The 27,957-nt window shown below is 41.9% G+C and overlaps 1 protein-coding gene across 2 annotated transcripts; it reads right to left on the reverse strand.

Moving 5' to 3' along the window:
• Positions 1-524: 524 nt before the first annotated feature.
• Positions 525-24,392, reverse strand: ANXA13 (annexin A13). Of its 2 annotated transcripts, XM_010709286.3 has the most exons (12): positions 24,262-24,390; positions 23,150-23,224; positions 12,612-12,690; positions 10,339-10,433; positions 8,180-8,350; positions 8,035-8,068; positions 7,871-7,950; positions 5,515-5,583; positions 5,284-5,385; positions 3,459-3,534; positions 2,023-2,135; positions 525-859 (listed from the first exon to the last, which is right to left on the reverse strand). In XM_010709286.3, the coding sequence occupies exons 1-12, from the start codon at positions 24,274-24,276 to the stop codon at positions 740-742; spliced, it is 1,029 nt and encodes a 342-aa protein (XP_010707588.1). In that variant the 5' UTR covers positions 24,277-24,390; the 3' UTR covers positions 525-739. The 2 variants fall into 2 exon arrangements, with proteins under 2 accessions (XP_010707588.1, XP_003205310.1); XM_003205262.4 differs by lacking the exon at positions 23,150-23,224 and having other exon boundaries at positions 24,262-24,392.
• Positions 24,393-27,957: the final 3,565 nt, after the last annotated feature.

Raw genomic sequence — 27,957 nt, forward strand, 5'->3', positions numbered from 1 at the left:
ATGGAGATTGTGAACTGCCCTGAGATCCATGTCTACTGTGGTAGGACAAGTATGTCCATGATGGATAGATCCATCTCATGAAATCCCATCTCTTCCATGGACGTTTTCCTGTGCCGTATCTCAGGCAGTAGTGCCAATGTAGGCTGCAATTTCTTATCTCCCTTATGGGATAACTTAGGAGATGAATAGGATTGAGAGGGAAACTCACAGACAGGGAAATCCTTCCAACCTCCCCTGCTGACAGGAGGATTTTACTCAGGGCCTCACTTAAATAATTAATTCACAGCCTACATGTTGTTTAAAGTTCTGTAATAATGGGTTGAGAAGCAATTACCACCTATTTTCTCTGGGCAGGACTGCAATGGCATGACATTGCACCCCTTACATTGAGGAAAAAACACAGGGAAAGAACAAGGAAAATCTTAAGAACAGCAGTAAGTCTTAAGAAAGGCAGGAAGTCTACACAGAAGAAATGACAGAAAATATTATTCCACATTTGCAGACATAAAGAGGACAATTTAGACTCAGTTTTTTAACACATCTTTATTGCTTAAGGACATTTGGTGAGATAGCCATAACATAAACCTCACGTCCAGCTTTACTTGGCAACGTGTTTCCCAGCTGGAAAGAAAATAAATTGGATTTTTTTCTTTGTGCTAATGCCACATTTTTTGGATGCTGTTTTGGAAGCTAATCAAGAGGTGGCTGCTCAGCACGCCTCTTCATTCTTGATGGCTTTTTAGTGCAAAATAGCCAGAAGCAACTTTCTGAAGTCCCCAGAGGTATCAGATCGGACAGCTTCGGTTAATGACTTCTTGTACATTTCCTGGAACTTCCCTTTTATTGCTGGAAGGTCACTCTGAGAAGACACCAAGAGCCTCTTTAGAAGAGTGGGTCATGTTTTGTACCATGTGCCCTGCTTCTGCCAGGACCCCTGAGGTCTGATTCAAGGTCCACTGCAGCCAGTGGAAGAAGAGGCGAAAGCAGGAGGTCCAAACACCTTAGAGAACCTTGGAGTTCTTGTTAGGACTTGAGGTAAGCCCATGTGAGATGGTGTGGTGAGGGGACACTAGCTGTGAAAAAGGGGATGGGCATGCTGGGGTGGCCAGGGGCATCTCTACCTGGTGCTCAGTGGTGCTGTATGGACACGCTATGTGGTGGCAAAAAGGAAAAGGAGCACTTCCAGGGGTATGTATAAAAGATGGAGTATAAAAGACAGTTTTGTTGGTTTTGTTCCACTCACAGAGGTAATTTTCTGGTTACTATGAGGGGAGAATGAAATGCCTTGTTTCAAACTTTCTGGTGAAAAGGAACCCGTTGCACAGTTCTGATCTTTATTACTGGGGTCTTTAAGTGTTCTCTTGATTGAACTGCATCTCAGTGAAGAGACTACATTGGAGACTGATTACACACACTGCTGATTATTGAGAAATATGCTCTCCATGCCCATGTGAACAATTCCTCTTCTGCATCAAGACTGAAACAACCCCGAGGTTAAAATCTCAACAGCTTATAAGGTAGGAAGAATTAAGGACTATGTTCAGGATCTCAAATGTCTTTTTCAATTTTGTTCTTTTTAAAATTACAATTATCTCCTCTGGCTCTTTATTTTTCTTCCCTCCTTCCCATCTGCTTTTCCTAGCTGGAATCAGAAAGAATTGGCAACATATATTTATAAGCAATTATTAATTTGAGAATTGCTGCTTAATAAGTACTTAACTAGGAATTTACTTTTACACATCTTATTGGGTCAGGAACTCACCACAAGCCTTTTTTTTCCAAGTACAACTGACTCTACTATAGGCTTTCTGTATGCTTGCTCGTCTTTTCAAAACCAGAAATAGATGCCATAGCAAAATTAGCATTGCCTAGGTACAAAAGTGGAGTGTCACCTCTGATGTCATTGGGCTGTATGGGGTTGGTTCAGCACACAATCCACCAGAGCTCACTCTGTACTCTCTAAATTTGTATTTCTCACAGAATTGATGGTACTATAGTATTGCAGATTGCAGGATAACCTACCTCAGCCCTGGTCACAAGGATGCGAATCAAGGTATCTTCATCAGTCCCAGCTCCTTTCATTGACTCGTGCAGAAGTTTAGCAAAGTAACCTGGACAGTCTTTGGCACAGCTGACTGAAGAACAGTAAGAGACTTCATTACACTTACATATTTATACTTTGTATTACATCTTCAATCAGAAGGAAATAAGTAAGGAAGAAGTACAGAAAACTCTCTAGAGTTATAATCATGTAGACATATGAGCCGGGAGAGTTTTTATTTTATAACTAGTTCCCTATCCACATACAAGGAGCAAGTTTGGAATCTGAATGGAGTCACACATTTCTCCAGAGGGAAAGTTTATTACACAGTGAAATGATAAACGCTGACTCCACTGCTATTCCACAGTGAAAATGAAAATGAAATGAATGGGGATGAGCATTTGCCCATCTGGAGTTCTCCTTGATGATATATTTACTATGTCCAGGCCTTGGACACCCAACTCAAGAAAAATATGGAGCTATTGGTATGGGCTCAGAGGAGACTATGAAGAAGATGAAAGAGATGGAGCACCTTTCTTGTGAAGAAAGGTAGAGGGAGATGGACTTGTTTAGCTTGGAGAAGAGAAGGCTGTAGGGAGACCTCACTGCAGAGGAAGGAGATCATGAACAGGAGGGAGACCAACATTTATACAGTCTGATAGTGACAGGACAATGGGAGATGGCTTTAAACTAAAAGAGCGATTTAAAAGAGATTTAAGTTAGATCTTAGTAAGAAAGAGAGTGGTGATGGGCTGGCACAGGCTGCCCGCAAAAGCTGTGGGTACCTGGAGGTGTACAGGGCCAGTTTGGATGGGGCCCTGGGCAGCCTGAGCTGGTGGGGGGCAGCCCTTCCCACTGCAGGAGGTTGGGACTGGATGTTCCTTAAAATCCTTTCAAACACAAACCATTCTTTGATTTTATGACTCTATGATATATTCTTACAGTACTTGCTCACCTGCAGCTTAGAAGGGCAAGACCTGGGAGAGCCCAGATACACACAGATAAAATCAATACCAGTAAGCTAACTAGATCCAGGGTACAGGTGTAAATACTGGTCACAGTCATCCCCAGCGCTAAATGGCCAATATGGACGCTGTACGTTTTTGCAGTAGTGTTGTAGCACACTGCTGATGATGCCCAGGCTGGAAGTTATTCACAGCTATGGCCTCAGGGGCAGTTTAGAGAGGAAATAACTCAGCCTTAGGGAGGAGTTGTATCTGGAAAGATTTATTTTTAGTGTAAGGGGCTCCACATCACTACTGAAACCTGTTTCTCCTTTTCCTAGCAGATTTGTCAGCTTCAGTTTAGGGTCACCAGACTGTACACAGAATCCCCAAGAACCAGTGTCAGAGGAGAGCAAGAACTAGAAAAGAAGTTCTCAGTGCTTTTTTTTTTCTTGTGTGTGTGTGTGTGTTACCAAGAGTAAGATAAGCTTTCTCCAGATCTCCTGATGTTTCACTTTTAATGGATTCTTCTATGTCTTTTCCACACACCTACAAGGACAACAAATGTAGCTGTAAGAGTTGCTCTTTGCACACATCATCACACTGCCATAAAACCTGCCTTATGTTTAGGATCCAATGTCAAAAGATCAATTCAGATACTTTTAGCTCTTTACAAAGGAGTAATTCAAGGACAAATGAAGCCTTTCTCTGGTTTAAGTACTCACAGATCCACTGGCACCAAGAAAACAGGGCCTATAAGGCCTGGTAGGACACAGCAGCTAGGAGATGGATAGCATCAATCAAGCAGTTGTACTCATATCAGAGGGCTTCTAGAACAAAGAAGCTTCAGCTTCTTCTTGAGTGACCTTGAGTCTAGAAAAAAGTCTCTGAGTTCCCTCTAATCCTTTTATCAAGGCTCTGGACAGTTTCCACACAAAGATGATAAATTTTGGAACTCTACCAGCTCTATGAAGTTTTGTTACTTATTGTCTTTGGCTTCTCAAGGAAAGTTTACAAGCACTTCAGTTGTTCCCAAGTTTTTGTATTATTCTGTAGAAAAAGGGAAAAAGAGACTGCCACTTCAAAACATAGTTCATTTTGACCTTTGTAAATTTTGTGAACCTCAAAGCCTTTTACTTTGCTGATTTGCTATCTGGCTGGCTCTGCGTGTTTCCAATGGACTTTAGCTCAGACCTAGCAGAACACAGATACAAGGCAGCAATGGGTACCTTGTGAGGTTCTACAAACCCAATTTCATATTGATCTCTCTCTATTAATCTTTCCAAAAGTGAAGAAGGACTTAAGTTTGCACGGCTCTAATCTGGGGCCCCTTTCTCAAATACAGCCAGACAGGATGTGGTAGATTGGTTTGGGCAACCTTCTTGGTTTTTGGAATCAAAAAGTGAAGGTAGCTTGGAACCGCCAGGGTATGGGCAATTCCAAGGGAGTATCAGTTAGTGACTGTTTTTGTCCTCCTGCCAGCACCAAACCAAAAGCTGGAATAAGCTTCAAACATTTTTCCAACTAAGGGTTCCTTATTATGCTGACATTGAAAGAAGACTGTGAGTGATGGTTTTCCATTTTCAATGGCTCACAGTTTTCTGATGAACTCAGAGTCATCCTAGGGAAGTTCAGATTTCTGAGTCAGAGGCTGGATAGGAGCCCTCTCCAAAGAAAAAATATCACTGCTGAGCTTCCACCTAGCTGCTGGGAGAACTTTACATCTTCCTTTGCTTGAACTTTCACAGGTCAAATAAATAGCCAAGATTCTGCTGCTTACTTTGTCTTTTGCTTGGGGGTAGAGGAGAGCACAGCAAAAACCCTGCACCTGCTGTCTGCTCAGAAGAGGCAGGAGATGCACCTCTGCCTTAACAGAAGGGCTACGGAAGAGTGCAATGGAGAGGATGAGAATAGGCACCCCCAGACACTCCAAGGTCTCACGAGTAAGCCAGTGACAGACCCAGCATGCATTCACCCAGCTGTGTGCCACCTCACTGCCCCAGAACAGTCAGCCCTCCTGCTGCAGGAACGGGCACACGCATCATCATGCAGCTGTGGGACATCACAACTTTTATTTGGTTGGATGCTTGTGGGTTATGAAAGGGAATACTCTGTGCTTAACTGGCAGACGATACAGCTTTTTCCCTCTCTAAGATCAGGATCCAGTCATACAGAAATAATTTCCATATTCCTTTTAAAATGGCAAATAAAGGATCACCTTCTCTATGTGTTGCTGCAGGGTCTGCAAGCTGCACAATACATTCTGCGCAACCCACATCACAAAAGGGAATAACTCACCTTTTCGTAGGCCTGAAAAGTTGCTCTCAGCTGACTGTAGCTTCTTTTTGCTAAGACAACATTGAAAGCCAGCTCCTCTGTTCCCCAGCGGCCTTCTCCTGCCTTAGATATTGCATGTTAATTTTTGATGCATTTATTTATTGCCACATGCTCAGTGAACTTTGTCATCATCTCATTGCTGAGCAGCACAAGATAATTGTTGTTTTTCTTTCTTTCTGTAGTTTCACTTACTTTATACAGATCTGAGGCATCCTGCTCAGCGAGCTCTATGTTGACCTGTTGGTTCTCATCTCGGGTTGCCTACAGAAAAGGACGTTACAGTGGAAAAAGAGACTCAAGTGCTGGTTAGTTTGTAGTGAAAAGTGGTCATTTAGTGGCCTTTGCAAACGTTTTGGTTTAGTTTTACTGCCACCTGCTGACATCTGTTTAGTAATGGGCCACTGTACAGCACCGGATAGAACTGTCCAAGTTCAGCACAGACTTGAGGTGAAGCCTGTCCATTAATCTGCTGCATACTCCCTGAGAGCTGTGAAATATTCCTCAGGAAATGGATATAATGCATGCTCTGAGCATTCACTAGCACTGTTTTTTGTTTTTTTTTCTGATTGAAATTACAAACAAATTATCTATGAAAAATATATATGAATAATACACATTTGTGTCTCCTGAAAATAGATACCAAGAGGTTGAAGCAGTGCTTTCCAGGCTGGTGGACTTAGCAATGGGACTGTTAGGACTTTAAAATGTATCAAATCTTTTCATTTTCATGGGCTGTCTGGTCAAACTGTTGCATTCCTACTTGTGATCCTATTCTATTTAGCTATAGTATGTCTTTATAGAAATGTTATTCATTTTTTATTTCATGTGGCTGGTTTAAAATAAAGCATGTTGTAATGCAAAATACGCTTTCTTTTTGTGAAACTAACATAATAGCAATCTCTTTCTTACCTCTTCGTATCTATATGTATAGTAAATTCTTCAGTTGAGATTGAAATCAGGTGCCACAGGTTTTAGAATTTAGCTTAATGTAGTCATGATCTTTCATGGGTACCATTCTATCCTAGGGGTTTTCAAAAAATGTGTAGATATGCCATTGAGGGGCATGGTTTAGTGGGCATGGTGGTAATGCGTTGATGGTTGGACTAGATGATCTTAGTGCTTTTTTCCTACCTTAATGATTTTACGATTCTATGACACCATTACTGTAGTAAAAATAATAACGCTACACTGATGCCTTCAAATTCTCCTGCAGAAGCTGGCAGCCCGTGGCTGGGTAAGAAACTGGCTGGAGGGCTGGGCCCAAAGAGTGGCAGTGAATGGAGCTAAATCCAGCTGGCGACCAGACACTAGTGATGTTCCCAAGGGGTTGGTACTGAGGCCTGTCCTCTTCAATATCTTTATCGATGACCTGGGCATTAAGTGTGCCCTCAGTAGGTTTGCAGATGATACCAAGTTGGCTGGAAGTGTGGATCTGCCTGGGGGTAGCGAGACCCTACAGAGGGATCTGGACAGGCTGGAGAGCTGGGCTGAAGCCAATGGGATGAGGTTCAACAAGACCAAATGCTGGGTCCTGCACTTTGGCCACAATAACCCCAAAGCAGCACTATAGGCTTGGGGATGAGTGGCTGGATGACTGTGAAGAGGAAATGGACCTGTTGATGTTGGTCAATGCTCAACTGAACATGAGTCAGCAGTGTGCCCAGGTGGCCAAGAAGGCCAATGGCATCCTGGCTTGCATCAGAAACAGTGTTGCCAGCAGGAACACTGTTGCACAGCAGGGGCAGTGATTGTTCCCTGTACTCAGCTCTGGTGGGGCCGCACCTCAAGTACTGCGTCCAGTTTTGGGCCCCTCACTACAAGAAAGACCTTGAGGCCCTGGAGTGGGTTCAAAGAAGGGCAACAAAGCTGGTGAGGGGTCTGGAGCACAGGCCTTACGAGGAGCGGCTGCAGGAGCTGGGATTGTTCAGTCTGGAGAAGAGGAGGCTCAGGGGAAACCTTATTGATTTCTATAACTACCTGAAGGGTAGTAGTACCCGTATGAGGGGGTTGGCCTCTTGCCTTCTGTAACTGGCGATGGACTAGAGGGAATGGCTTCAAGCTGCACCAGGGGAGGTTTAGGCTGGACATTAGGAAATACTACTTCTCTGAAAGAGTGGTCAGGCACTGGAATGGGCTGCCCAGGGAGGTGGTGGAGTCACTGACCCTGGAAGTGTTCAAGGAACGTTTGGATTTGTGTTGAGGGACATGGTCTAGTGAGAACTACTGGTGATAGGTGGACAGTTGGACTGGATGATCTTGTAGGTCTTTGATAACCTTGGTGATTTTGTGATTCTGAGAAATCATCAGAATTTTAAAAATTGCTTCTGAATTTGCATAATCCCCATTGTTACTTTAAAAAGCTAGAAACTTAGAAAATTCTTGTCCTGAAGAATGCCTCTAAAAATGTCTTTTGTTTATGATAATTACTTTGTTATTAAATTACTTATTACAGTAATCTTATTCTAAATAGCAGCTAATACTTATTATGATAAAGAAAAGAAAATCTCTCTTCCAGGTTGGTGCATAATAGCAAAGTTCACAGCCTCACCTCCAGCACAGCGACCAATATCTTCCTAAGGGAACCACTCGTGTCACCTTTCACATCAGACTCCAGATCTTTATCAAAGACTGTACAGGAAAAAACAAATCTGTGAGGGTTCACTCAGTGATGAAGGCCTCAAGTGAACATATATGAAATGCAACACTACTTACGCCGCTTGTATGCCTCCTTTATGCTTGTGATTTCCTAGGGAAATAAGAACATAAATCAACTAGCAAACAAGCAGACAAAGCAAGTCAGCTCTCTGCACTGCTACCTAAGATACATCACATGTAAAATCTACCAGAATGTCCCAACCTTATTGTTTTGTGTGCAGAGGATCTCAATCAGCAGCGACTCGTCAGTCCCGGCGCCCTTCATGGCCTTGTGAAGCTCCCGGGCCTTATACTCGCAGGGAAGGTCCAGCAGAGCCAGCACCGCCTTTTCAAAACTGCCACTCAGGTCTCCCTTCAGGACCTCTTCCAAATCCTGTAAAGGCAGTTGGAAGGGTTAGTGCAAAAGTCCAAGTGGAACTAGAGAATTTTGTGATTTCAAAGCTTTTTCTGTACCAAAAAGGGACAAAAATAAGAAAAAAAAAATAAGGTATGTGGGGATCTTTTTGCATATTAAATTTTCCCCAAAATATTGAATGATCTTTTTCTCCTGTCTTCAATTATCAGCTGCTCACAGTCCAGTTTGGACTCTTCCTTGTTTAAATACATGTACACTACCATTTAAAAAACCTTACCAGGAGAATTCGCTCTGAAACACAGTGCAGAAACCTGCTGTGAAAGAGGTGCAACAGAAGGGATCAAACCTCTCTCAAATTCTCTTCCACTTTTGGTTAGGATTGACTTACTAGAAAAAGCAACATGTTTCTATAAAGTGCTTTGCATTTTTTTTTCCACCAAAGAAAAAAAAAGAAAAAGAAAGAAAGAAAAAACCCACAAAGATCCTTTCTGATCTTTTTAATTCAAAAATTAATAAGACCCTGGAGAAGAGCTGGTTAGTGTTTATGTGTCAGCTGAGTACTCATGTTGAGAATAACATCTACCAATGATTTATTTCAAGCTCTTTCTTCAGCTAACATTTCCTGCAGTCCAGGAAGTATTTGACAGCTTCAGAACAACAGTGAAGAAGGCCAGTTCTACATCTATTGTTCTGAACTGTGCTCTTGCCCAACCACAGATGAGCTCCATCCCTTGAGCCAGCAGCTGCCACCAGTGCTGGACGAGTCCCAGGACGCTGGCAGAGCGCACTTCCTCTAGCAGTGTGCAGCTCTGCTCTTCCAAAGATCCAGGGTAGGAAGGGTTGTGATGTGCCCACGTCACTGGGATGACCCCTGGACTTTGCCCATTTCCAATATCTGTTTTTATTAATCCTCATTAAAGAATGAACTCAGTGATGTGTATGCACTCAAAATCATGCTTGCTGTCTGATCTCCAAGGGCTGCTCCAAGCACCCCTGGAAATTTCTCATTTTTTCAATGTGTGGTCTGTCTCATTATGAGCATAAATCAATATTAAATCTATTTGACTCACAAAAATATACTGATGTAAGACCAAAAAGTTCCTCTGAATTTGTACTTGGTCAGACAGGGATTTAAATCTGAAATTTCCCTGTTACTTCAATTGCAATTTGTCTTGCAACTAATTGCAATTGCCTTGGTTTCAGGTTTGTTTTTTCTTTTCTAAATGCACTGAAGAAGAGCACAAGCTGAGATACAGAATCATAGAATTATTAAGGTTGGAAAGACCACTGAAAGATCATAGAATTACAGAATCATAGAATGGCTTTGGTTGGGAGGGACCTCAAGGATCATGAAGCTCCAACTTTATTGCAGCAGGCAGGGCTGCCAACCTCCACATTTAATACTAGACCAGGCTGCCCAGGGCCCCATCCTACCTGGCCTTGAACACCTCTAGGGATGGGGCACCCATAACCTCTCTGGGCAGCCTGTTCCAGCACCTCACCATTCTCTTGGTAAAGAACTTCCCCCTGATATCCAACATAAATTTTCCCTCCTTTAACTTAAAGCCATTTCCCCTTGTCTTTGTCCTAGACATTTGGTCCAACCATCAACCCATCATCACCATGCCCACTAAGCCATATCTCTCAGGGCCACATCTCCATGTCCCTTGACCACCTCCAGGGATGGTTACAGCACCACCTCTCTGGGCAGCCTGTGCCAACATTTCACCATTCCTTTTGAGAATATATTTGATTTTGGTCATGAATCATTTTATAGTTGTCTCAACATTGAGTAAAATGCTCTGATCTGGTTACGGCTGAATTAAAAAAAATATATATTCTGAATCCTAATGTTATTAATATAACAGTATTTTGGGAGCTAAAAAAATTGCTGAATCAGAAACCTTCAATCTACTGGTGCCTTGGTATCTCAAAAGAGAGGTATATGAACTCCATTACCAGCATGCATGCTGTTCAGAAGAGAAAGGCCATTTATTCTGAAATACCTTGCCATAGAGAGCTTTGTACTTCTGTTTAATTTGTTGTCTCTGCTCTGATGTTCGACTTGACAAGACTTCAATAATTTTTTTTTCATCAGTTCCTGAAAAAGAAGGTTGTACATAGACAGGTTTAATCAAGAATCCAATGCAGAGGAAAGAAAAGAGGACTGAGTGCTTTCCTCTCTAAAGAGAAAGAAATCAATATACATACATCTACTTGGGCAAACTTTGGGATTTGTAGCATCTGAGATTCTTCTGAGAATAGATTTATCTGTAGTCAGCTACAATATTCAGAACATAAAATAAAAGATCACTGCTTTATGCTGCTTGTATGTTATCAGAGGATCTGAGTCTTCTGTTTCTGATCAGGGTTCTGACACGCCAATGCCCTAAACATGTCCATGTTTAGGGTGGCACTTCTTGTTGGAGCAGTCCCTGCCCCTATTTTCCACCTCCGCAATGCTTTTCAGCTGTGGCAACAGCAAGGGGTGAGTGGCTGGGGAGGTGAGGATATGTTCAAAATCAGTCTCGTTTACTCACTGCCTTAATGGTGGCCTGTGCAAAACAAGTTGTCCTTTGTGCTAGATGATGGAGTCAGAAAGAGGAGAGGGAAATGGTCTTCGTGCTCTGAATCTCTTTGCTGATGCTGTTTTGTTTGGCAAAAATAAGTGGGAGAATGCAGCTGCTGGGAAGTCCCAATGATGGGCACTGCAAGGGCTGTTTCTCTGGAAAGCCCACAGGGAAACTGACCACACAACGTCCTGCCATGGGAAAGTCCTGAGGAAGATTTGACCTGTAACTTACACAACAGATAGATGCTTACTGAAGGCAATGACCTTGTTCTTGCACTTTTCTTGCCCTAAGCCAATATAAACAGATGTTTGCTCTAAACAAGGCAGCTGGAAGGCATCAGTTGATGTTTGTGGCTAATGGGACAGGACTACAGCAGTGCTATTTGGGTTCCTAAGTGACACAACAGAGCAGCTATTGCATTAGCTTGTGTCCTGGTGCACTTCCATCTGTGGGGCCAATGACTTGCCTCAGGCATTTACTCAAGACAGGTATTGAAATGAATGTCTGGTTGGAGACATCACTAGCCCTGACTGAGGTGGGCATTGCCACAATGTCCATAGCATATAAAGGGTTTAAATGGCAGATGATATGCATCAAGCCTTAGGCCAGTTCTGCTGATGCACATGTGTCATGCTGGTGGACACTTCCCCATGGTCTTCTTTTCCATTTGTTGCTTTCATCTACTGGGCTTTGTTTCGTGCCCCATTGCGGGCTCTCAGGAGCAGAGACTAGCAAGTATTTCAGAGAAACTACCAGTATGGATGATAAAAATAAAAATAGTATTGGCATTCAGTAGCAGCTGATGTATTTTCATCCTTGAAGATCACCAGTGGGTACATCCAGGAAAAGTTCAGTGCATCTTGTCCAGTCCTTCATGCTTGGAACCAAGATGGTAGTTAAGGTCCAATTTTAGAAGGAGCAGCATCTCTATTTGACAATGTGGAGTTAAACACTTAGTGGAGAGTCCTCTGGGACTGTCTTGATAGGGGTAACTTGACAGGACAAGAAGATTTCCTAAAATTCAAGTACTTTACTATTCAATCCTGAATGTCAGTGCTATACCAGGAAGAAAGGCTTAAACGTTTACTGTGCAAATGCCTGGTGTGTAAAATAACTTAACATCTTCATCTGCTGCTCAGCTGTCCTTCCTCTGCTGGACATTGGCACCTCCATGGATCTGAGGATCCCATGGACACAGTACATTCCTCATTCACACTGCTGCACAGTCAACCATCTTAAAACTACCAGAGGAGATGGTGGGAGCCAATATGTTTGGCTAAAAATCACTGAAGCAGACTGACTGCTGACCATATTCCTTTCATCTGGAGTGGGCTCTAGTATATGGAGTGGCCATGTTTTTGGCTGGTCCCTGGGAAAGGATATATTGCCATGCCCTTAACCTGGCCTTACTGGCTGGACTCCATGAATGTCATATCAGCATTGACAGCTTTGTGGTCCTGTCACATCAGCAAATAGCAAGTTTAGCCTGATCCTTTGGAGTCAAGCAGTTAACAAAACCAGTCTTTGAGAAACAAACTGACTGCCTTTCCCAATTACATTAACTCCATGCGTGTGCATGCTCTTTAAGTCAGTGACAGAAAGCATAAAGATTAACTGAAAATAGTTGAAACATTGTTCTTGAATATGGATATGCTCTTTATAATCTTGCAAATTGCCCTTTGAACAAAAACAAAGAGCTTTCTTACCTGCTCCTTTGCAGGCACTGTGTAATTTCTTGGCATCTCGGTCTGCATCAAACCCATGATGACGGCGTTTGTCGGTTGACTGAGAAAACAGAGACACAACGGACACATGGGAAATGACTTTGCATTATTCCTTTTGAATCACAGAAGTCTGGGCCAGGTTCTTGCCTGATCTTTAGTCACATCTTCTAAATTGTGAAGTTCAGATTGGGCTTTGCTGAAACACTCTGTCTATCACAAGGTCTCCAGGAATTGGAGCAAAAATAGCTGTTTCCACATGGCACGTGATGCTGATCCTATGTAACTTTGCTCTGACAGTTCAGGCTTGTTCAAATAAGCTGAATGTAATAACTTTATATTGGACAACTTCATGTCAGATCAAACACTGTTTGTTTGTACCACATTAACAACAGGCCAATATAAATGACTTATCAGATGCATGCAGAACCCTGTGCATACTTAACAGTTAGAAGCTGACAGTCTCTATGGATTGAATAAAAATGTGTCCTGCATACCTTTCTTGAATGGATGTCCTTACACAAAGTAAATGAAGATATATAACGTCATGAAGATGGTGGTTGTACATATGTGTGTGTGTGTACTGAACATATGGTTACTTTGAGCTAGATCTATCAGGATCAAAGTCCACCACTACAGCAGCAGTTTATAGCCTGACATATAAATGTAAACAGAAAGCCACTAATTTGTACTAATTTGTCAGAGTATGAACCAAAGGAGATGCAGTTCTGGTAGTCCTTTGCTCTGCTATTTCTCAGACAAGGGCAGAAGTATCTGGGAACAGGCCAGCAACATTTTCAGCCCCTGTAGCACCATGAATCAGATAATTTAAATGCCTAAGAGCTTAAATAATACTGAAAAATAGCTCCTGGGCTCCTAAATCAATTTGAACTATATGCACACCATCTGCTCTGAAGGTCTAAGTGTGCCCTATAAGTGCTTTGGTATTTCCATTCAAATAGCAGCAGGTTGATCTGGCCGTTTGTTTCGCAGGGCTGCCAGGCACTGGCTCTCCACTGCTGTTACTGAAGGGTGATGGCACCCAAAGGCAAAACACTCTGCTCTCCATTAGGGACAGTTAAGGGTGAGGACACCCCGGGACATGCCACTCTGCTCCTACGCCCTTCCAAAAATGCCACTCAGCAGAAAAGCTACATGGCTGTGTTGTCTCCTTGCCCCAGGGGAGAGCACAGGGCACAGATTACTCCTGAAAAATGTCACAGACAAGGTCACTCTGTTGGGCTGAGGACAATTTACTATATGGACTTTGAACATGCTCTGCCATGTATTGGTATAGCCTGTTGGTATTCCCCTGAAGTTTTATACACTCTGCACTACCAGTTTTGGTGGAAGGGATACAGCTCTGCATTAAGTCACCCTCTATCAAGAGACAAAGGGCCTTATCTCAAGGATAACCTCTAAATACAGTCCCTGTGTTACTCTCCCTTTGTAATAGACTAAACACCATTTAAGCACCTTGGCTTTTCTAATGCAATCAATGGCTAGGATACAACTTACTGCTAATGGCAGTGGCTGTAACACAGCTTTCTCACTCAAATTATCTTAATTGAAAGTTATTCTTTCAACAGCAATTATTAAGGTACATGATCAATGCAAAAGGTTCTCAGATTTATGGCACTGCAGCCTCACAAGGTAACACCTTCACCAGCCCATTGTTGCTTGTGAATGTGCACCCTGCACTATGCTCTCAGTGGTTGGCAAAGCATGTACACACTTTCCCAAACTTTTCCAGTGAGGTGGGATTAGATGCATATAAATAATATTTTCTAGTGGGAGATTTTATTTAACAGCTTCTCAAGAACCTTGCTGAAAATGAATGGGAAAAGCACAGTGTTAGAAAACAAAAAACAGTTAGCAACCACTGTCTGTCCAAAACAAATCACATTAATCGCTTTCCTATTTTTCTACTGTTCAGAGGGCAGTTGTGCTGCTTCTTGCATGAAAGATTTTTTTTTTTTTTCTACAATGAGAGCTGAAAATTCAACAACTCTAATTTATTTCTGCTTTTCCAACAGTCATGTTACACCTTCATTTTCCTTTTCATCTTGGTAACAGAAAGACTCATCAGAATAAAGTTCAACTTTTTTCTCTGCAATCCCAAAACAAACTGCAGAGGCTAACTTCTTCAGGGATTAGTCTTGGGGAGCAGAATGAAAATATCCCACAAAAAACAGAAATCCATTCTGGACATACAGCCCATCAGTTGAGCGTGCCCTGCAGAGAAGTGTCCTCCCTCCCTAACACCAAGCTGATAATGCAAAGCACTTCAGCACTTCAGTCCATATTTTGACTTGTTAAAGTTGTCAGAGTTCCTCCTATGCTTGGTAATGCACTGATAATTTCTTCCATTTGTAGCATGCATTCTGGAGCAATCCCAATGGGCACTGCAAGTTGGTTTGTTACTGTATGCCTCGATGGTTTTACTGCTGTAGTCAGACTATTGCTAGTCCCTGACCCCTATATGCCACTTGTTGGTGTAGCTGTTGGGTGTGTGTAGCACAGTTGCTACAGGTAGGAGAATGGTAGCACTATCAACTGAAATGACATAGTAGATTTATGAGAATTCATAAAGGCATAAAAAAAGTATTTATTTGCAAGGGTGAAGTATGGTGAAGAGAAGGAAGGCCAGTTTCTCAGTGATGTTCAGGATATGTTTGTTTTAAAGCACTACAAGAATGAGCTGTGTTGAAGCCACCGTCTTCAAATAAACCACTGTCAAATGTTAACTGATGACTCTGAGGATATCACCTGCGTAGTACTGTGAGTAACACTAGCATTAAGGCTTTGTAGATTGGAAAGCTGATACTTTGGGTAGGAAACTGTCAAGGTCAATTCCTGAGTCACTCAGAACGCCCTGGTTAAATCTTGCTGTCTGCTGGGTCTCACCCACAGCCCTCCCAGGTAGAGGAGTGAGAGCTGCTCCAGACCTGGGTTTCCTCCTGCCCTGCAGAACTATGGGTGCATTCTCCTGAAGAGTTACATGGCAAAATAAATCGATGCTTTATGCAATTTGTGACACTGTATGCATTTTTCTTTGAAAAATACAGGCAGAGTCACTTTAATATAGGTCTTGTTTTAGAATTTAAGCTCTCAGATTAGATTTGATTGGCAATGTCTTGCAAGCATTGGTGCTGCAACTGTTCTAAAATGACTACTTTTAACATGTAAAACCAAGTTGTTTTTCCTGCTGTGAATAACATTTTACTTCAAGGAGATTATAGAAACACAGAATGGCCAGGGTTGAAAAGGACCGATATGACCACCTAGTTCCAACCCCTTGCTATGTGCAGGGTCACCAACCACCAGACCAGGCTGCCCAGAGCCACATCCAGCCTGGCCTTGAATGCCTCCAGGGATGGGGTATCCACAACCTCCTTGGGCAACCTGTTCCAGTGTGTCACCACCCTCTGTGTGAAAAACTTCCTCCTAATATCTAACCTAAACCTCCCCTGTCTTAGTTTAAAACCATTTCCCTTGTCCTATCACTATCCACCCTTGTAAACAGCCGTTCCCTTCAAGTACTGGAAGGCCACAGTGAGGTCTCTCCGGAGCCTTCTCTTACCCAAGCTAAACAATCTCAATTCCCTCAACCTTTCCTCATAGGAGAGGTGCTCCAGCCCTCTGATCATCTTAGTGGCCCGCCTCCAGACTCACTCTAAGGGCTTTATGTCCTTCCTGTACTGGGGCCCCAGGCCTGGACGCAGTACTCCAGATGGGGCCTCACAAGAGCCGAGTAGAGGGGACAAGTTTATAGCTGAAGGTGGTCCACAATGCTTAGAGAAGCATATGGAGACTCTTCTTGATGTCAACATGTGGAGGAACCCTTATGGTACACAAATAAATAGTACAATTGGAGAGATGTTGTAGTATACTGTGTAGATTTCTGAAAACAACAGCTAATAGCTTCCTAGAGGTAAAGACAATACATATATATAAACTGCTATGCTGTCAGAAGACAAGAACAGAAGGAATGCTGCCGTGAGCATGCACACAGGTAGCTTTCTGTATTGCAAAAGAGAGACAAAGTACTCTAACTGAAAATAGCTGATAATATATCTGAGCAACCACTGGTATTTTTCCACCCCCAACCTCTTAAGCAGATGCACAACCATGCTTGGGAGCAGAGGTTTATGGAAGAGTAATGTCAAAACAATAGAAAGGGTGGCTGCAAGGGATGCTGACCATGTTCTTCTCCTGTAGCTCCAACATGGATCGATGCAAAGTCGTGTATGGATAAATGCAGATGCAGACCCCAAAGGCAAATCACTAGGAAGCGCCAGCAGGAATGCGGCTGCTGCTCAGTGTAATTGAGATACAGATGGAATTGCTGCGGGTAGAGTTCTAACATGGGCTGGATCGACTCAGAGATGTCGAGATTTTTGCCAGCTCCATTGAAGTGAATTATTCAGCAGATGTCTTATTTCAAGACTGTCTTTGGTTGTTGTATTCCACTGCTCTCTGGCTTAACAACAATAAAAATTAAATCTAAAATGAGAGCCTGCAGAAAGGGCAGACTGACCTAGCCAGGATCTCTGCAGCATTAACTACTGCACATGAATGTGGTCTGGAATAATATTTAGGGCAGTATTCAGTTGTTGGTGTTTGGTGCTATTAGAGATGCCTCAGGGTAAGCTCAATGCCAGCTAGAAATGTGTAGGCTGCTGTGTGACCTGCACCTGCAACTTGTTACAGATAGGTCTGAGGGCATCTGCAGTGGTTACTGGAAATTGGTACAGAATCAAGCCCCAGTTAATTTACTGGTTTTGTCATTCTTCCATGCGTTTAATTACGATCATTTCATAAAAATGCATTGGAAAGAACCAAGATTTAAACAAGAATTACACAAACCAGTTCCACATGGAACTATACAAGCTTCCCTTGCCATCCAAGTCTCATTTCTCACAGATTCCCATCTGGTTTCAGACTGGTTTCAGTGCTTATCCTGCAATTTCTGTGATCAGCACAGGAACATCATGAGGATTCTCTGATGTCTGCCACAGCTTGAGGTCACACATCAATCTTTTACTAAAGGAATTTCTAATACAGTTTCTCTCTTCTTTTGATTTTCATGAAACAAAACAGGCACCAAATAGCTTTGAGACTAAAACCTTGCTGGTAAATTTAGCTAAAAAAAATTACAATAGGTACAAATGTTTTTAGCTAGGTGTCCTGGTTTTGGCTGGAATAGAGTTGATTTTATTCCCAGCAGTCTGGATAGAGCCATGGTATGAATTTGAAATCAGCATAGTGCTGATAACACTGATACATTAGCTGAGCAGTACTAGCACACACTCAAGGACTTTTCTGCTTCTCATGCAGTGAGGAGGCTGGGAGGGGACACAGCCAGCACAGCTGACTCCAACCATATTCTACACCATCTGACATCATGATCAGCAATAAATCTGGGGAGAATTTGTCAGGGGTTGCCATCTGAGGAGTGGCTGGGCATAGGTCAGCTGGTGGTGAATTGCCTTTTGCATCACTTGTTTCTTGTTTTATTTGTTCCCAACCTCCTCTTTTTATTTTTAAATCTAAGCCCATGAAAATTCTCACTTTTGCCTTTCTCATTCTCTCCTCCCTTCTCATGGAGGATGAGCAGGTGGCTGTATGGGGCTGAGCTGGGGCCAATCCCAGCACTGAGGAATACACACAGATAGATTCAGACGCTGCAGTATCCTGCAGCCCTGCTCCTTCAGGAAGTCGGGCCCCTAATGGGAATTACAGGAAAACAAACAGCTAAGCCAAAACAATGGTAAACCCAACGCAGATTGGAATGTTGTACTTGCTGATTTCTCAGTTCTCGCAACACACAATCCCTGATCCATCAGCTCCACCAGCTTTGCAGAGCCCCATCTCCAATCAAATAGCAGCTCTCCTCCAGCTCTGCACTGTGAGATAGCTCAGGACTGGTTTGGGTAGAGCTTGCTGCAGTAGGTAAGTTAGCTGGCACTCAAGGTCTCTTCCAATTTCATGCTCCATTAATTTGTTTTCATCTTTTCCCTGTCTACCAAGATGTGTCCCAAACCATTTGGTCACCTTGTTAGCATGGCAGCAACAGGACTGGGGTGTTTATTAGTTAAATTATATCTAATATCTTATGACCATGGACGATCGCTTTTAGCAAATCACCACTTACATGATAAATGTTTTATCAACATATATGTACTTAAGATTAATTATTCATCTTGGCAGAAGCTTTTAATGAGCTATAACGCAATTGGAATTTGAGGTTAACTAGATTAACACACTGAGGGAAAAAATGACGTACTGCCTTAGATCTTATGGTTGTGGTCCTCCACTATACCCCCATTACCAGCAGCGCCTCCTGTGAACATCTGAAAGGGCAGTTTTAGAGACAAATTGCCCAATTCTCATCATTCATTTCCAACCCCTTCCTTGTGTTAAGAATAAAACACAATATGGCAGTAGGCTGCAGTGTTTGGTTCTGATCTACTTAAAAAGAGAGATTGAAAACATGGTGCCATGTTTCTGGTCAGAAATATTTTTTCAGTGTAGCGTAGTGCTACCTCATGCTGCATGGAACTGGATGAATTTTTGAATCACAGCAGAAGCAACGAGTGTAATAGGAATGGTCACAGCCTCTGCTCAGAAAGCTCCAGACTGTTGTTCAGAAAGGGCAGAAATCTCATGTCACCTCAGAGCATAGATACTTCTGTTAGAAAAACCTGCAAATACTAGGACTGCTCAATATGGTGGGGAAAAAAAACAGATGAACAAAGATGAATTACTAGGAGTCAAGGTTGTGCCTTATCTAACTGGGAAAGGCTGTTCATGGGTGAAGATACTTAGTCATTACTGCATGGTTGTTTCCCCATCTCTTACTATCCTATCAGTGTAAGATGGTCTTCTGCAAGGTCTTCAGTAAAATTCAAATAATTGGGCTCTCAGTTAGGAACCCATGCAAACAGCAACAGTTTTAACACAGAGGTCAGATTAGATGGGAGCTAGTATTTAAAAACAAACACAAGTCAACAGCTGTGGCATGCTGGCAACAAGGCAGTATCAACAAGCACTGGGGTTTGTGCTGTGGTAATAAAAAGGTGGGGCTGATAGCATCTGTAATAATAGGAAAGGCTCCTGGTGGTGCAGGATTGCTGCTCTGGGTCCCCATTTTGGCTATTTCTGTGTGGCAATATTGGCCAAAGGGATCTATCTGTTTTTAGAGAATGTAAAGAGATCAAGCACAGGGAAGGACTGGCTTAGACAAACTGGATGCATGGCAACTTCAGAACTATATGTGTTCTTTTGACCACCACCTTTCTTCCTGTGCTGTTTCACAATGCACACCTGTCATTTTTGTTTATTTGAGCAATTTTCTCTGTCAACTGGAATATATAACTGGAAAATTGCCATCTGTCTTCCTGACTGCTTAGAGAAAAACACCTTTGCCATTTGCCACCTGCCAGGCAGGCTGTCCCTCTCCAAAATCTTTATGACTGTTTTAGGTTTAACAGCTGTATGACAGTAACATGCACCCAATCTAACTTTCTGCTGAAGTTTGCTGCTATGAAGAACCAAACAGTTCCAATATGAAGTGTAAGTTGGACAACACAATGCACATAAGTCATGTAAACAGGGCTTCCTTCCTCAATAGCCTTTGTAATGACTCAGTTACTCCCTTTCAAATCAAGAGGTGCAAATAACTTCATTTTCTACATCTGAGACTAAAGATGCAGCGATAACAAGATCCTAATAGAATTAGTTGCATTTGCTTTTTCCTGCTATAAACAATTCGCAATGGGGATACTAACTGGACAGCTAATTAAATGGCAAAGTAAAACAATTCACCTCCTACAATGTTTCTCCTGTTTCTAAGCAGTTGTTAATGCATCATCTTAAAAATGCTTATGGCTATTTTTAAAATCAACTTAATATAATCATCCTCATGACCATGACAAATGAATCCATAATAGGAGAAGAAAACTATGTTTTGGTGAGTTTCTCTTACATCTAAATTTTGCACTGTCTGTTTTTAATGTGCCCAAACCTTGGATCTATCTGGTGGAACTCCTTAAAGCAGATTACTTTTAATATCAGGGATAGTTTCCTGACTGCCACATAGAGAGAATGTGAAAGTCACAAAACTGCAGCTTTTCTTCTTAGACACTTCAATTTATCTGTACATAAATTTGTATGTAAGACGTGCCAGAGCATGAATTGGTCTCCACATTACTTTCTTTGAAGACTTACCTTCAAAACAGAAACCACAAAAGTGGTTAACAAATGGCTTTAATTGCCTAGAGGAAATCTGGTATTCCAAGTGTAGGATAATTTTCCAGTGTGCTAAGGATAGAGTTGTCTGCTTTTATATCACTGACCATAATGCTTGGCTGGAAAACACTTTGTATGCTGGGTCATTATACAGCTAATGATAACTAAAATGACTGGAACTGCCAAATTCTGCCTGTTTTTCAGCTGAGATCCAAAACCTCTGCCTTACATACTCCTACAGATATAGTTGAAGTGTTCTTATGCCTCATGAAAAAATTTTCACTCTTCTCATTACCTCAGTTGAAACTTGTGATGAGTTCTCATAACTGACAGACCTGAAGTTAACTATTCAGTATGCCAGCAAAAAAGCTAGCATCACTTAAGTGCATATTTAAGTACTGGTATACTTAAGCTTACCAACACAGGGCTGCAATACATGGATGTAATCTTTGGGAATGTCATACTGATCCATATGCACAGTCAAAATCTGGAATTTTTAAAGAAAAGAACTGGAGGGACGTAGCACCCCAAAAGAGAAACCCCAAGACTGCATGCATCTGGCCTTGGCCCTCTGCAAGATGTATTATCTGAACACCATCTACGTATTCATAGATACATATAAAGGAAATTAATATGCAAACATTGCACGTTGGGTGTCTGACAAACCAACTGCATCTACCAAACCTGGAAGCTTCTTTGTCTAGCTGCCTTCCACCTTGCAGAGTGGAAGAAGTCTCAGGGTGCTCTCAAGTTGGCCATGGTTCTCCCCCACTGTTGTATGAAGGTATTTCTGTCTTCTGCTGACTGTGGGCTTATAGCCAGAGAATGAAAAACAATCTACTGACACTGAATGCCAGTCTGCTAGGGGAAGCAACAAATAGCTTTTGTTGAGCTTTGCAATGAGATGATAAAACTAACTGCAGTTAGTAATGCTTGTACTAATGAGGTACTTCCATCCTTGTAAGCAACACACAAAGACCCTTGTGATGTTTGTGAGCTTGTTCCCAAAGGATCCATCAGGTGGAGGTGCTCTCAAGGTTATACTTACATTTTTACCTTCAAGTTCTCAAACCATCTGGCCCACCTCCTGCCATCTCCTTCTTATGTTAATAGTGTCCTGCCTGGCAGGAGGTTTGGGCTGCTTTACAATGGGAAGATGAAACTCAAGGGACTTTCAGAGAATTGCAAAAAATGGCTTAAATTAGTAACAAAGAATTAGTCCATCCTCCAGATTAGCTCGAGAACAACAGAATAATGCATACAGGGCCTTGGATTATTTAGTGACAGAAGTTTAAAAAAAAACAGTTAAGCAATTTCACAAATGTTGAAATCGATCAAAGTTTTCAAGCCATCATAACATGAAAACCATTGCTGCTATTCCCCAAATGCTCCCCAAAGCACTTTGCTTACAGCAGAACAGCCACTCAGATTTTCACATGGATTGATTCCACTTGCAGTGATCTTGAAGAAGAGCAGAAGTACAGATAAGCTTAAAGATGCAAGAATGCAAATGGAGAAAATAAACGTAAATGACTTTAAATCTCTAGGAATGAGCAGTCAAGAACTTTGGTTGATTGTAGAAAGAGTCTGGACTGAGCTTAGACAGTGAGAAGCATGTGGAAGTGTGCAGATGTGGAGCTCAAATGTTGCGTCAGGTGCAGCTCAATCAGAAGCTCATATTCTAAAAGAAAGTTACTTCTTAGAATTGGTTGGATTTTTTTGGTTGAAAGCATATTTTTCAGTAATGTTTGTTACTTTTGTTCAAATTAGCATGCTTAGGAAGATACTAATTTTGATGAAAGCTTCATTTTAAATATCAGACATTCTGATATAGCTCTCAAGTCCAATTTTAACTTCCAAGCAGTGATATCTTTGCTTTCCTACAAACATTGCTCCTTTGAACAATGCTTAGTTTTCAGTGAAAATTTCATTTAACAGTAATATTTTCCTTTTTTTTTAAGTTCTAAACTATAAATCCATCCCATTGGTACAAAATACCTTAGCTGACAGTGATGATTCAATTACTACTTCTCCCTGCAAATTTGGGTTAGCCAAAGAAATTTCACTTATTGAATTTCAAGGCGGACAAATTTTGGAACGATGCAGTATTGAACAGAATGAAACAACCCAGCTTTACTAGTGCTGATCTTGATCACAGAAGAGGAGCTGCCTTTGTGCACTGCAGTGCCTCCCAAAGCCACCGTGAACCCCTGCAATGTGTGCTGTAACACCACAGTGCCCCTTTCATCCTTCGTGAAAAGAGTGCTTACTGGCTCATCTGTTGACAAACTTGTTGTCCCTACGGTTGGTTCCCGTTTATCCTCTGGGAGGTTGTAAGACTTGCTCTGGAGGTTTAAAAAACACAATATATAAGACACTCATGAACCTATGATTGCAAAATATGAGCTGAAAACCTCTATTAAGAACTGAATGTTTTCAGGCTGTGCCAGAAGTGGTTCTTTGATATAGCTGCAGGTACTTCTCCAAGACAACCTGCAATTTCACACGAACAAACGATGAGGAGGGAAGAAACAGGATGTCTTCTATTTATACATACTGTTAAATTGCAGATTTAGGGCAATCAAAGAGATTGACACACAACTGAATGAATTGTAGTTCATTCATGAAATTATAAGTGAAGCTGAAACCCCTCCAATTTCATCAGTACAAGCTACTTCATTTTCAGAAGTGCTGATCATTCACTGCTTCGACCCAAACACACAGCTATCACTCAGACTATTTTGAGGTTAAATGTCATTATTAGATATTTATTATTAAGCACCAAATCATTGGCCAAAATTGTCTCAGCCTCATATGATATGATTCAGTGTAGTAACCTGGATTTTCATCAGACCTGCCTGCAAGCATCACACTTTGAGATTACTCCTGTCTCTACTATTCAGTGATAAAATTGGCTGAATTTGGCCTCTGGAATGGAAAGCTTTTTATAGATCTTTAGGGAACTGTTTTAGTGTTTAGAAGGTTCCAACACAAATTTGCTAATCTAACTCAATTTAGATGTCTCATGACATCCAAAGCATTACTTCTTTTTCTCAAGGTGCCTGCTTCCCTTTTTAACTATGCCATTAACAGTGCTAAAACAAGCAGAACTTGTGTGTTACTGCAATAATTTTATAATTCACATATTGCAAAGAAGTGGATGTTATCAGCTATATACATACAATTTTTCCGCCCATGCTTTAAATAGACTTTAAATTTAAATCATTTGCAGCTGTATTAATGCAATTTAAAGTGAAAGGGGACAGAAAAAAAAACAAAAAACAAAAACAAAAAACAAAAAACCCACCACCACCACCAACAAAAAAAAAACAACAGGAAATTCGTGTCCAAATTAAACTATCCAAATTGAAGAAGTACTTACATGTGAACTGCCCATTTTTGCTTAGCCTGAGTGTGGAAGACACAATTCTTCTCTTCAATAACACAAGCATTCAGATGAAATAGTCAACTCTTCATAGAGCTGCTATGTTCTACCCAGCCCTGGGTTAATCAATAACTTTGGACTTATTTAAATTCTAGTCATTTCAAGGTGGGGTGTATTCATCATTACACGGTGGCTTTATTATCCCTGCAATCTAATAGCACATCCTGTTGGGTCATGGAGTTGGCTGGTTTTGCCAGAGAAAATAAGGATTTCATAATATGAGCCCTAAGGTTATACATACAACCTTTTATCTAATTGTTATTACAATGATTTAAAACACTTAACTACAGTAGTGCCTAAAATACAATTTCCAATCATTTTAGAAGGAAGGATGCTGTTTCGAAAAGTTAATATTTGATTGTATGGGACTTAGTGGTATTTATTATGTCACTGAAGATTCACAGCTCCCACAGAATACATCAAACAGAATCTCACAGCGCTAGGTTTATGTGGCAAGGTTTTGGCAGTGGGAAGAAGGGGCTGCAGGGAAGGCCTCTGGAGAAGAGACTAGGGATTGTCCTTGTAGGCAGTGCCAGTTCCAATTTGCTCTGGCCAAAGCTGAGCCAGTCCATGAAGCTGATGGCATCTCTGTGACACATATTTAAGAAAGTATAAAAAACCATGCAGCAGCTGTGTGAGAGAAAAATGTGAGAGAAACAGCTTTGCAGCCAAAAGGTCAGTGTAGATAGAGGGCAGGAGGTATTCCAGGTTTGGAGAAGTCCCCTGGTGTCCAGAAGAGCCCCATGATGGGGCAGGCTGTCCTCCTGCAGCCCACGGGCAAATCTCCACATGCAGCCATGGAGGAGCCCGCAGTGAGGCAGTGGATGTCACCTGAAGGAGGCTGCCTGTGGGGCCTGTGCTGGAGCAGTACAGTCCTGAGAGATGGGCCTGTGGTACGGACCCATGCTGCAGCAGAGCATGAGGAGCTGCAGCCCATGGGAACGTTAACTCATCACACTGCCTTAGAGACCAGGAAGGACAGCCAGAGAGAAAACTAAGAGAAGAAAACAAGCACACTTGAATAGTTGAGTAGTTTGGGGGAAAAAGTCTGATCGATTAGCTAGACACTAAGCAAAAGGAACTCACAAAAGTGCAGCAATAATTCTAGCTTTGAGAATATTCAACATTTATTTAACATGTATGTTTATTGTGAAGACACCAGTCTGTATTTGACAGACAGTACTTTCCTGCAAAGACCTCAATAACTTTCAAACACTTAAAAATGAATGATTGGGTTTGATTGTGGTGTTCTAACACCTAACATGTAAAAACCAAATGTGAGAATGAGGAGTTTTCTCCAGAATTCAGTGCCTTGTGGTGGTCATCCTGTCTTAGACATCTTCAGTACTATTACTGAGCTAGGAACTATCCACTTCTTCCATGATAATTTAGGGAATAAAGCTGACCCAAAAGACACTAAAGGAAATACTGAAGTTGGAGAAAAACAACTGTACGGTTTCTCTGGAATCTGCTAGGTTGGTGGGCAACCATAGATTCCAATACAAGCTGATAATCCTAATGCTCTTACTGAATGTGAGAGAAATATAGCATCCCAGTAGGTAAAATAGAGGGCAGCTCATTAAGGATTTAAAACTAACAGTAGGTTGAGTAATACATACTATGCTATGTTGTGCATGCGCATGGTCTATCTGAATATATAAATTAGGGCATCAGTAATGAAACATGGAACTAACTTATTGCAAGGAATCACAGAATTCACAAGGGTTGGAAGGGACTGCAAGAGATCACTGAGTCCAACCCCCCTGCTAAAGCAGGTTCCCTACAATAGGTTGCATAGGTAGGCACTCAGACAGGAAAAAGCATAGACAGAAAAAACACAAAAGATCTGTAATAAGGAAAAAAAGCAGATAATTTTTGAAAAAGCAGTGAACTGAGAAGGTAAATCTCAAGATTTACTGTGTGTAACTACTGTGTAAAACTAAAAGAGACTAAATTAAAAGAAGTACAGTAGGAAAACATATGTGTACCAGTAATGCTGTGACAGGTACTTTTAACCAAATTAAACTTCAAAAAACACTAAACCATAACTGAGACTTCATGCAGATGCAGAGAACAAGAAGACAGGAATCAATTTAGAAAGCAAACTAATAGAATGAATTATGAACAGTTAGAGACATCAAAGGCAACAAGATGGTCTAAACAAACCTAAGAAGTAGGAGTCAGATAAAGGTAAGTGTAGATTACACAACATGGAAGAAGAAACAAAAGGATGATGCACTCCAGGCTGAAGTGTTAGATTTCTGCTTGTTTTCACAAAGGAAGACTGTAACTACCGAAAGTTTCTTCCTAATTTTCTTGGTTTTGCTTCCCTTTTGCCAGTGCTATCACTGAAAAGTCTGAGTTAGCTGATAGGAATATAATGGAAACTACCACACTATCAAATATGTTCTTTTTTATTTTTTTATTGCATACATTAATGTTATACTGACTACCAGAATTTTTAGTTTGTGAATTTTTGTACCTGATTTAATAAAATAGTTACTATGTCCTGGTGCCACTAACAAGAGAATTTACTTCAGAACCATCCATGAAAAAATCGTCCTGCCCTTCTGTGGGGAGTGTCCAATTACTGATATCAAAAACAAACAGACAGTACCAGCCAAAGACCTGCACCGCCTGGTTTATGTAGCAGTGAGCAAGAAAAAGTGGCTTTGTATTAGTATCTCTTCATAGTTCATTTATAAACCAGCATTGGGTGTGACAGAGAAGGACTCATGTGAAACCTGAGAACTGTGGTTTGAAGGATGAGGTCAGTTCCACAGGCTATGATTGCGCTGCTGGACTGAATTACTACAGAGCTCATCTCACCACCTCCCCAGCTGCTGAGATCTCTGTGGGCAGCACACGGCACATGTGTTGCCTGCGGCAACGTGTCTCTGCAGTCACACAGACGTGAGATCCCAGAGATACTGGTGACGTCAAAGATGCAGAACTGGGTCTGTAGTTCATTGACACTGACTCAAAGGTAACAGAGCACTGAGTTGCTCTCCGTTTTGGTCCCCTTTCACGTGTCACCATGGCCTGAAGGTTCCTACCAAGCTTTCCATTCTTTTTACTTATTTATCAAATAATCTACTAAAGCACTGTGTAGCATTAGAAACAGCCCTTCCACATCTGTAATTTGCTGACAGTAAGAAAATGCTTTTGCACGGGAAGTTGGCACTGATTTTGACTGATAACATTCTGCATGACTGATAAAAACTTAACTCCTAAGAGAAGGCACTCCCTGACCACACCATCCCACTGGCTTAATGCCCTGTTCCAGCAGGATGGTGCAGCGGGCGTTCAGGTCCGCAGGTTCTCATCCCCAGACACTGCAGACCCTACACTGGGGGCACAATCAGCTGAAGTAACCCAGGGCTACTGCTAGAGGAAGCATTCCTGCTTGTTCCATGTCATGAAACGCTTCCTTCTGCTCCAGATTCTGCCCTCACGTTAAGCAGTCACCAGCATTGGTGCAGAGGGACGGCAGGGGGTTGTCAGCGGAGGGAGGGAGGAAGAGACGGAAGGAAGAAAAGGAACGAGCCCGCACAACTCCGCAACCCTGTCTCACGCACCGCACATGCGCAGCTCCCTCCCATCCACGGGAAGTGACGCGTGATCACTTCCGGG

This window comes from Meleagris gallopavo, chromosome 3 (assembly GCF_000146605.3).
Source record: "Meleagris gallopavo isolate NT-WF06-2002-E0010 breed Aviagen turkey brand Nicholas breeding stock chromosome 3, Turkey_5.1, whole genome shotgun sequence".
Classification (NCBI taxonomy): Eukaryota; Metazoa; Chordata; class Aves; order Galliformes; family Phasianidae; genus Meleagris; species Meleagris gallopavo.